The 11517-nt window shown below is 45.0% G+C and overlaps 2 protein-coding genes across 2 annotated transcripts; both read left to right on the top strand.

Moving 5' to 3' along the window:
• Positions 1–222: 222 nt before the first annotated feature.
• On the top strand, positions 223–8373 carry LOC112920442 (histone H1.3-like). Its single transcript, XM_072728936.1, has 2 exons — positions 223–2182; positions 7618–8373. Exon 1 carries the CDS (start codon positions 290–292, stop codon positions 929–931), a length of 642 nt encoding a protein of 213 aa, XP_072585037.1. The 5' UTR covers positions 223–289; the 3' UTR covers positions 932–2182; positions 7618–8373.
• On the top strand, positions 1793–8373 carry LOC140594612 (histone H2B type 1-M). The gene is made up of 2 exons (XM_072728937.1): positions 1793–2182; positions 7618–8373. Exon 1 carries the CDS (start codon positions 1793–1795, stop codon positions 2171–2173), a length of 381 nt encoding a protein of 126 aa, XP_072585038.1. The 3' UTR covers positions 2174–2182; positions 7618–8373.
• Positions 8374–11517: the final 3144 nt, after the last annotated feature.

Raw genomic sequence — 11517 nt, 5'->3', positions numbered from 1 at the left:
ATGTCAAAGCATGAGGGGTCCCACTTCGCTATAGAGTGTAATCAGCGTGATTCCTCCCCAGGAAATTTTAATTTTTTTGCTTTCCCCAACTGTAACAAACACAATTCCTGGACAGAGCTGACACCAGGTTGCTGTCAAGTTGGAGGACTGAGCTCGGAGCCAATCAGCGCGCGGCGTCCTTGTTGTATATATACACACACGCACACACGCACGCCTAACCAAGCAGCTCAACTCCGAGACTCGATTAATATTATTTTTTTCCTTTCATCTTCAGGAACCAAAACCCACTATGTCCGAGACCGCTCCTGCTGCGCCTCCAGCACCGGCCCCCGCGGAGAAGACGCCGGTGAAGAAGAAGGCCCGCAAGTCCGCCGGCGCAGCCAAGCGCAAGGCGTCCGGGCCCCCGGTGTCCGAGCTCATCACCAAGGCCGTGGCCGCGTCCAAGGAGCGCAGCGGCGTGTCCCTGGCCGCGCTCAAGAAGGCGCTGGCGGCCGCCGGCTACGACGTGGAGAAGAACAACAGCCGCATCAAGCTGGGCCTCAAGAGCCTGGTGAGCAAGGGGACCCTGGTGCAGACCAAGGGCACCGGCGCCTCGGGCTCCTTCAAGCTCAACAAGAAGGCGGCCTCCGGGGAGGCCAAGGCCAAGAAGGCGGGCGCGGCCAAGCCCAAGCGGGCGGCGGGGACGGCCAAGAAGCCCAAGAAGGCAGCGGGGACCGGCACCCCCAAGAAGAGCACCAAGAAGACCCCGAAGAAGGCCAAGAAGCCCGCCGCGGCCACCGTCACCAAGAAGGTGGCCAAGAGCCCCAAGAAGGCGAAGGCGGCCAAGCCCAAGAAGGCGGCCAAGAGTCCGGCCAAGACCAAAGCCCCGAAGCCCAAGGCAGCCAAGCCCAAGGCGGCCAAACCCAAGAAAGTGGCTGCCAAGAAGAAATAAGAATACAGAGTAGTTTAGGATCTTTTTAACGGCTCTTTTCAGAGCCACCCAAACCTCCGAAAAGAGCTGCGGCACTCTGCAGAAAGGGGGCGTGGCGGGAGGGGAGACTGGCGAGCCCGGAGCCACACCTACAGGGGCGCCTGTTAAGTGCATACGGGCCTGGGGAAATTTCAAATGGGACAATGATTTCTCCTCTAGTCTGGTAAGTGCGCTGGTTCAACCTAAATTGGCCCGTAGTCCACAAGGCGCAATAGGGGTAATATACATAGGGGAGAAGTTATTTGCAAAACGAACTTTGAAACCGATTTGCCACGTAATAGAAAGTACTCCGGTCACCGTGGATCTTTATACTGTATTGGTAGAAAACTATGAAGTATTCCGATGGTCTTTCCATTATCTTAATCATGGAATTGCGCCATTTCCTCAACAAGCACTTACCCACCAGCTCCAATACCTAGGACGTCAGTTTGGCCACCAGTGGCCACCAGGCTTCCGCTGGGCAACACCCAACCTAGTGCAGGAAGTTGTTCTAACCAACAAAAACTGTCCACACACAAATCTCCGTTACACTACCTCAAAGTTAAAATACATACTGGCGTTGAAGAAGATTATATATAGTAACCTTTGGTAGCCAAGTCTAGACCTTCTGATTGGGTCGAAGCACAGTAACGAGGCAGCCAATGAAACGCTAGAATTGCAAGTACCTTTTACTTTCGTATTTGTGACGACACAGTAAAATTAATCCAATCGTAAATGATCTTACTAAACTCATTCGAATGCCTCCTCTATAAATAAACGGGGTCTTACGGTGGCTGATATTTTTCCTCCAGCTTTATCGAACGTGTGGTAGTTAAGGTCACTATGCCAGAACCCACCAAGTCCGCGCCGGCCCCGAAGAAGGGCTCCAAGAAGGCGGTGACCAAGGCGCAGAAGAAGGACGGCAAGAAGCGCAAGCGCAGCCGCAAGGAGAGCTACTCGGTGTACGTGTACAAGGTGCTGAAGCAGGTGCACCCCGACACGGGCATCTCGTCCAAGGCCATGGGCATCATGAACTCGTTCGTCAACGACATCTTCGAGCGCATCGCGGGCGAGGCGTCGCGCCTGGCGCATTACAACAAGCGCTCGACCATCACGTCCAGGGAGATCCAGACGGCCGTGCGCCTGCTGCTGCCCGGGGAGCTGGCCAAGCACGCCGTGTCCGAGGGCACCAAGGCCGTCACCAAGTACACCAGCTCCAAGTAAACGTGCCAAGTAAGCGTCTCCTTCCCCAAACCCAAAGGCTCTTTTCAGAGCCACGCATGCTTTCAACAAATGAGCTATAATGCTTTCTAAAAACTATTCTCAAATGCATCCTAGTCAAGTTTACTCTAAGATCGATACATAGCTACGACTCTATAATTTTCTCTTAGGATTGCGTAGCAAGGATGCCACATTTCCCGGTCGATAACCATACCCATCATAAATTGAGTGCTCGCTATGCCCAAAACCGGTTCTGTACAACCATTATTCCTTAGTTTCACAACACTAAACCTCAATTTTAAATGAAAATGCCATTTCAAGTGTACAGCTCTCCTTCCTGTGCGCAGGCTCCAAATTCATCGCGACATTCAAGGACTTGGGTAAGAACTGTTTCCCCAGAGCACAAAGCATGCTGTAAAAACTTGGTTTTGCTCAGAGCTTTTCTTTTCCTTTTCAGCATATAGATATGCAATAATGAAAAAAAAAAAAGCGTAAGACAACATGAGTTTTCATGGAAATCTTACACAGGCTTTTCTTTCTGGCTTGCTAGCTTTGCAATAGCGCCCATTTCTGCTGGTGGGGGAGGTAGGGTGGGGATCAGAGAGGAGGAGTCTGTGCTGTATCCTAAAGGCGCAGACAGACAGGAAAGGGAACCTGTCCTGACTTTGAAGGGCTTTCAAATCCTGTCGGCTACTATAGCTTCTCTCCTACAAAGTACTATTTCATTGCCGGTCTTCTTCCAGCAGCCTTAGCTGGGAAGACCCTAGGGTCACAAGAGAGAAGCCCGCTACTCAATCCCATAAAGTGTCTGACTGGATAGGCAATAGTTACCCCAGGACTGAGGCCCCCTTTCCTCCCCTGGCCCCTTGCCCCGTGTCCCTGAGAGGCAAGGACTGAGAGGAGGTAGAAAGGGAAAGAAAGCCCTTCCCGGGAGGATGTGGCTTCTGCTGCACAAGGTCAGATGGCATAAAGGGTTTCTGCTGCTGCTGGGAATGGATTATTGTGGGGAAAAGAAATCTGGGGGAAAAAGCTGGGGAGCTGGGAGGAACTGGCCAGGGGGTAAGCAGTCAACAGTTGAGAGTTCCCCCAAGAAAACGGATGAGATTATCTTTCCGGGTGTAGCTGACACACTCACCGGTTCCATCCTCACGGTAGAAGGATGAACTAGAAATGAGCACAGGACCAGACAGCACATGGGCACCCCCACACACCCACTCGCCCAGAAGATGGCAACAGTGTGTGCTCACCCTCCGTGCTGAGCAAGGTAGATTGTGCCACCCACAATTCCGACCACCACTCACTTGCTTCTGGCACTGACATCACAGGGATTCGGAACACCCGGGCTGAGGATTAACTCCGAGATCTCCCAAGCTGGCTTTGTACCCCTGAGCACCTGCTCAAGGCAAATACAAATCCTCTCTGAAGGAATAAGCTTCATTTTTGGTCTCAGCAAATCCTCCACACATAAGATAGCAAAGAAAATGAAAGAGCAGCTTCACAACCAAAATCAACACAGAATTCAACAAGACAATGTAACCAAGAAGAAGAGAAGCGCACAGGCACAGTGGAAACAAAAGGAGTAAAAAGAAAATGAACAGATACAAACTTCAAGTTGCTAACTTGAATATCTTTAAAAAGGTAAAGGAAAACACTAAGTGAAATATGCTGAGGGATTAAGAATACAAAGAATTTTCCAAAAACAGTCGAAAGAACCAAATACGACTTCCAGAAATGAAGTTGTGGATATACACGTTATATATATACATTAATCATATGAAAATTAAAATTAAAGGCTTGCTAAATGGGCCAAAAAAAATCAATAGGCTCCAGATGAAGAATTTTAATGAGTTCTGTAAGCAGACCTTATTTATCCAAAATGCGGGGAGAGAAATGTAAAAGTGAGTTTAAGAGATCTGGAATTAGTAGTAAAATTGTCTGCCATGTGTCTAATCATGGCACCACAAGGACAACCAGAGAGATTGATGCTGGTGTGAGCTTCCAATGATCATGGCTGAGAATTTTTCAGAGTTAATGGATTACTCATGTAACTCAAAATCAATAAAATAGGGTGAAACTCATACACCAAAACGGGGGTCACTCTGTCACACTGTGAACCAAACCCCATAAATTCTCCAAACAAACGTAAAGCTAGTTTTCTAATCTGTTCTGCTAGATGGCAATAGACTGAAGCACTGTTATAGATTTCTGAGGGTGGGAAGATAATTGACAAATAGATTATTTACATGCACTTGATATCTATCTGATTACCAAATTTTGCAAAACCTAATCAATGTTTAATGATTTAATGGACTGTCCTGAGTTCGTTACATATAGTACTATCATTAGCAGACCAGAAACTTTGATATTTTTTCCAATAACTATTTCTGTAACTATCTTTATCATGGTTTTGTGTTAGTTAATGTCACACGCTATATGCCATGTTAAGGCATCACCGTCATTTTCTTCCTTTTCACTAAAGTGGCTTTTGTAGTTCCTGACTTGTTAAATACCTGTTTGCTTGCATGCATGGATATGTATATAATCTGTGTGTGTTGGTTAGTTTCCTTCTAAATATATTTTTAAAGGTTTTATCACGAATGATGTGTGAATTTTCGGTATTTGATGAAATCAAGGGCTTTCCCACATCAAGCCTGCTACAATAAATTACGAGTAGATTCCCTAATGCTACCCTATACTTGTATTCCAAGGCCAAATCTTCTTTGGTCATTTTCTATTAGTATCTTAAATACTGGCTGCGCACATTTTAGATTTCCGGGGGATTTTTCCTCCTCCCTACACACATAAAGTCATTCTGTGATTTTCCCTTGTTGGTTAACCTGTATCAGATTTGGTCAATAAGACTATGGTAACTTTGAACGCTTAATTGTGAGCCTCTCCTCCATTATCTGCTGCTAGGTAACAAACTACCCCAAAATTCAACAGCTTAAATCAATGAACATTTATTATCTATTTTTTGCGGGGGGCGGGGAGGGATCAGGAACCTAGAAGTGATTTCCTGGGAAGTTCTGGCCAGGATCTCTCATGAGGCTGAAGTCAAGATGCAAACACGCACAGCAGTCACCTGAAGCTTAACTGTGGGTTCCCTTCCAAGGTGGCTCACTCCCATGCCACCCAAGTTCCTGTGGGCTCTCAGCAGGTGGACCTCCGACTCTAGCCACATAGACCTGTCAGGACTGCTAACTGGCTCTCTTCCACAAAGACAAATCATAGAGAGAAGGGAGGAGGAATTTGTCACAGAGTCTCTACGACCTAGTTCCAAATGTCACACGCTGTCACTTCTGCCACTTTCTATTAATTAGAAACAAGTCACTTAAAAAATGGCGTATACCCAGAAGGGCAACTAGGCTCCACCTTTCAAGGAAAGGATAGCACATTTTTGAACATACTGTGAAACCAACACATTGTCTTTTTTATGCTTTAAATACTTGATTGTATAAAAGTATTTGTGCTTTAGAAAGTAGATAGAAGTCAGCTGTATAATCACTTGGACCTAATACTTTTCTAAGTGGTAGCTCTTTAAGAATTCCAGGAAATTGGGGGCATCTGGATTGCTCAGTTAAGCATCTGCCTTCAGCTCAGGTCATGATCCCAGGGTCCTGGGATGGAGCCCTGCATTGGGCTCCCTGCTCAGTGGGGGAGTCTGCTTCTCCCTCTGCCACTTCCCACTGCTGGTGCTCTCTCTGTCTCTGGTAAATAAATAAGTAAAATCTTTAAAAAAAAAAAAAAAAAAAAGGATTCCAGGAAATTAGACCATAATTGACCACTATCCATAAACACAAAATCCAATGAAACTCCCTCATGATGCCCAGGTCGAATTTTCCCTAAGATTGTAAGGGACCAAACAGTGGTCTCTGCATTACATATAGCAGCACATTGCAGGTACTTAGAGAAAATATTGAATGAATTCATCTGAAAACTCCTAAACAGCCATCTGTACAACAAGACTCTGGTTCATGAGGGTTATAAGAATGTCCAACAAAACTAATGGGTGCGGAGAAAACAAGTTAAAAGAGAAAACAAAATAAAAAGATAAAACCCCAGAAAATATTTTAACTTATGAAAATATAAGAAATTAACAATATGGAAGGACCAATTAATAAATTTTGCAATTGGACAAGTTAAAGCTACATTAATAGACTTCAAAGGCAAAATTTGAGTTAATGATTGAGTCAGACTTAAAAATGACCTACAATGCTTCAAGTGTAAAGTAACAGATTAGGAGGTAGCAGAAGGACATGAAAGAAGAAACTAAAAGCATAGTTTCGTCATGAAGGCTTATAAGGAGACCCTTGACATGTGTCTAAATTCCCTACTAAATTGTACCATGGCAATCATTCCAAGTATTTCTTATAAATCCAGAGATAGTCATGGAAGATCTTTGGGCACTAGAGATACAAAGAGAGATGAGGTTGTTCTTGTCCTTCTGGAGCGCTCGGGTTTGTAGGCGATCAAGGAAACCCACAGCTCATTGCTTGCTTCTTATTTATTTATTTATTTTAATAATCATTTACTGACACCTAAAATGTCTATCACTCTTTAGAAATCTGCTGGCCGGTTTATGGGAAGTACAGAACTCATTAAATTGATGCAAAATATTCATCCAAATATTTTAGTCATATTTAGAATAGAGTAATACTAATATCTTTGTGCTATAGTCCGAAGTCAAGGTATAGTCCCATAAGATTGCCCTCATGTCTGACATCAGCTGCAAAGTTGATGGGTTTACCAAAACCATCCTCAGATTTAGTTATTCTTTAGATGATTCACAGAATTCACTAAGAGTTATTATACTCAAAGTTGGGGTTTATTATAACAAAAGAATAGGTTAAGCCAATGTAAGAAGCAGAAGAGCAGGGTCTCTGAGGGTTCCTAACTCGGAGCTTCTGTAGTCCTTGCCCTTTGGGGGAATAGGGAGAGTTATTGCCTCCCTGCAGCACAACAATATTTTAACAACACAGTACACATTGCCAACCAAGGGGCTTCATCACATACACATGGTTTACTGTCCACGTGGCTGATCTCTTACTCAGCAGTCCCTCTGGAGGTAGTCCAGGCACCACACGGCCCAAAGCCCCCAACATAAAGGACATTAGTACAGTGTCCCGAACAGCCCAAGGCCTCTTTGTAAGCAAAGGTATTCTTATCCTGCAGGACATTCCAAGGGCCTACACATCACCTCTCAGCAAAGGGCAAAGGCCACACCTCCCTTCGCGTAATATTAGCTCTTTACTATGCACATCGTCTTAAGAAAAACTATGTTTTTACAGTTTTGATCAGATATCTGTCATTGACCAGAACTTGAATTCTCCAACTATTTGCCTTTTGATGGTTCTGTCAAATAGTTTGGATTATTCAGGTCGAGTGTGGACTCAAAAGTTATAAGGAGGAGACTTCTTACCGAAGGCTATTTTTTGTACTTTGTTCAGATGAACAACTTCAGCTGTGTCCCGCCTGATTTATACTTCCAGTGGTCCTCCAAACCCTGGCGCTGGAAGGAAGACTGAGGAGCGGTGGAGATCACCCGGGGGATGCCCACAGTTCTCAAGTTTCATTTTGGTGTCGTGGACATGCAGTGCTGCACAGAACAGAAGGCTCCCTTTGCTTTACATGAACAGCAGCATTTGAATGGCTTTTCCTTCCATAACCATGACATTTGCTACCATGGATAGGGACTGGGAATTGTGGAAGAAGTGAAGGACTAAAGTTTTAGAATTTTGTCTAAAAGTTTAACCATGAAGGTTGTTAGGCTGTATTTCATAGTACAATACAATAATAAGTATCACAGCCAAATTATGACGATTTTTTAAGGAGAAACATGGAGCATAGGGAAAGAAGGTGAGAGATATTGAGAGGGACTCAGAAAAAGAATGGAAGCAGCAAATGGCTAAAGAGCCTGAAGATGGAAGAGAAGCCACAGAGCACACTAGCCAGAGAGAGCAGAAAGGGAAAAGAGGGAGATGAGGGGATAGACCTTATCATCTTTTGGGCACTTCACCTGGGCATAGCACCTGTTACATATTGAAATACTCCCCACGTTTCGTGGGTCTTGGGGCGAGTGGATGGGTTACAATGTTACCATGTCTGGGAGGTACTCTCTGACCTGCAAAAGTAAAATGGCACCCTTCTATCTCCTTCATAACTTGCTCTGTTTATTCTTCTTCATTACACTTAGCACTAACTGACATGAATCTGTGTATTATTTGTTTCCTCTTCCCATTCTCCACTGGGTTGGGTTAGGTTTCTTTTTGCAGCTGACCTCCAAATGCCCAAAGCTGTTCTACCCATACAGTAGGCTGTCAATGAACATCAATCTGTAACAATAAGGAGAGAGGCCAGGGCTGAGTTATTGCAATGGTCCCATTGATTTAGTGACTCAGCGTTTTGATACTTATTTCCACATCTGTACAACAACAATAATAATTCTAGGAAGTAGTGTACGTTGAAGGATTAAATGAGATATATCATGTAAAGGTTTAACAACACTGATGGACATTTAGTAAGCAACAATCGCTAGCAAGTCCATTTTCTTTAGTCACTGAATTAAAAGGACAATCGGAGTAGCCAATTCTTCTCAGAAGAAAGACTAACAAGAAAATAGGAGCCTTCGGATGACTAGAATCCCACCTCAAGGAGTATACTTGGGGGATTTGGAAGAAAGATAATATCATTCAAGAATATCTCGACTAAAAATGGTTTGACTCATTAACTGCTTGTGCTAACAATGACTAAAACACACGTAACACGGGAGTAAAGATATCTCATAGCACATTATACAAACATATTAAAAGAACTCTCTTCCCTGTATAACAAATATTAATACTGATGGCAAAATGGGACTGAAGAAGAACCCTTTTTTCTTCTTCAGACATAGGAGAGGTACGAATGCAGAGAAGAAATGAATGCAAACAGCAACTGAAAATATGGATGACCTCATGGAATTTATGAAGTATGAAAGTCTGATCTGCCTGAGAATAATTAGTGTGTGTATCCCGCTCAAATCTAACCTGTCCTGGTTTGCTGTACACTGATTCATTAGAGTGAGAGCATTACCTCAGTAAGAGCCTACATAAAGTGTCTTAGCATTTTCATTGTAGTTTTTGCTCTAATTATAAAAGCAGAATTTACTTCTGTTACAGGCCCAGTGATTGGGAATTCATTATTTACCACGGACTACCTTTGCTGGGAAGTCTAAATGAGTGCAAAACGTCTGTAAATGAAAAGGGATGATTAATAAAATCTGGAGAAATGGAATTCCGCATTGATTGTAGATAACAATCCTTCTAGATCTCGCCTTTCCAGACATACAATTTGTTTTTCACTTTATAGCCTGGAATGGATGTCTGAGTGGGTAAGACCTAAGCACTGGTTTGGCTTTGGTGATGATCTTGAAGGTCAACAGCTTGGTTCAGCTCAGCTGACATTTGAGGGGTCACCTCCAGCATCTGAATTAAGGGAATCACAATACTTGGAAGCAGTCTCAAACTTCAGCGTGCACCAAAATCACCTGCACTGCTTTTGTAAAACAGATGGCTGGGCCCACCTCACAGATCCTGATTCCCTGGATCTCTAGCAGGATCCCATTATTTGCATTTCCATGTTATCCAAGTGCTGCTGCGATGCTCCTGGTGCAGGACTCACACCACAGAAATGGGCTTTCCACCAGAAGAGGGGATTTCCTCGCAATACTAATACGAAACAGCCACACAACAATCACACTCCCCTTTCAACGGGAACTGGAAAGTCCTAAGAAGTGGCAGCGCCGTCCTCCGCCCCCTGCGTCCACTAGGGAGTGGAAATGACCACGAGCCCCGACAAGCCCCACCCCCACGTCCCCGGGCTCCTAGCCACGCCCCGACGCCGGCTCCCTCAGTGGCCCCTCCTTCCACGCCTTCCACGCTGCCCTCTCATTGGTCCGCTTCCGCGCACACGGCCCGCCCAGTGCCCCAAGGAGCCTCCCGTTCCGCGTGCGTCACGCTACGTTCTTCCGGGTCTCCCCCTCCCCCGCCCCCGCCCCCGTGGGGTCGCGCGTCGCCTTCGCCTTGGCGGTTTTCCGCGGCGCCCCCTGCTGCACCCGGCCTCGCACAGCTGCCTCTGGACCTTCGCAGCAACGCTGGGCGGTGCGCAGAGAAGGACGCAGAGCCTAGCAGTGTGCAGCCTGAGCAGCGGGACCGCGGTGTCCTCCTGTGCGGCTGCGTGAGCTGGCCCTGCTCCTCGTCTGCAGTGGCCGAGGGACCCTCGCGGAGCTTGCGCAGGACAGCTGGCTTTCACAGCCCCAAGGACTGTCCCAAATTTATAGGACCCTTCCTGCAAATATTCGAATAGTAGTTTCTTTCATGATAGTCATTCTCATCCATGTATCTAGAACTGCTTTTACTTGGCAAGCATGTGAGAAGATTTTTTTTCTTTTCTATCTTAGAAAAGTCCTTTCTATTACAGTTTAGTTAAATGATGATAAATGAGTTCAGAATATGTGAAACTGTTTTTTGGGGGATATTGTTATTTTTCTGAAGCCAGACTTGAAGTTTGAAATTATTAAATGTATACCTTGTAGGGATCCCTGGGTGGCGCAGCGGTTTGGTGCCTGCCTTTGGCCCAGGGCGCGAACCTGGAGATCCAGGATCAAATCCCACGTCGGGCTCCCGGTGAATGGAGCCTGCTTCTCCCTCTGCCTGTGTCTCTGTCTCTCTCTCTCTCTCTCTCTCTCTCTCTCTCTCTCTCTCTGTGACTATCATTAAACAAACAAACAAAAAACTAAAAAAATAATAATAAATGTATACCTTGTAATAAATCAGATATTTGTATGCGTTAGGTGCAGGAATCACAGATGAAGTATGTTCATTGTTCAGTCTTCTATAACCGTAAGCGTTTTCCTTGGTTATATGAGATTCCAAGAGTACCATGCTGAAAACTTGCCCTACAGTTATAAACATGAAGTTCTAATTCTGGCAGTTCCCGCCATACATAGTGGCTGTGTGGTCAGGTGCATCAAGACCCTGAATGTTGCATCTTACCAGGGGATTTTTATTTTGTCATTAGGGAGTATAGTTCTTTCTCATGACCGGAAGTTCTATGTCATTAGTTTTAAAAATGGGTATTGTTTTGAATGTCCCTTGCTTCTCACCTACATTATTGCATTCTTACTTCGTTAAACTTTAAGTATAATTTTAATATCTGAAATTATTTGTCTGAGGGAGAGGACGTGATCTCTTTATTTGGAAGCCTAACTTGTCACAGTGTGGTTTCTTCCTCGATTAGGTCACATTAATTTGAGTTTATATTTGTACACCCCCGACTGCTCGGAGAGGGCTTGGTGTTTAACATGCGCT

The sequence above is a fragment of the Vulpes vulpes genome, chromosome 12, assembly GCF_048418805.1.
Source record: "Vulpes vulpes isolate BD-2025 chromosome 12, VulVul3, whole genome shotgun sequence".
NCBI classification, from domain to species: Eukaryota; Metazoa; Chordata; class Mammalia; order Carnivora; family Canidae; genus Vulpes; species Vulpes vulpes.
Note: the sequence above shows the minus strand (reverse complement) of the source record. Positions and strands in the feature narration are given on the sequence as shown.

Bases quoted from the DNA above. Each gene is read 5' to 3' on its own strand.
- LOC112920442 (XM_072728936.1), top strand. From the start codon at position 290: ATGTCCGAGACCGCTCCTGCTGCGCCTCCAGCACCGGCCCCCGCGGAG.
- LOC140594612 (XM_072728937.1), top strand. From the start codon at position 1,793: ATGCCAGAACCCACCAAGTCCGCGCCGGCCCCGAAGAAGGGCTCCAAG.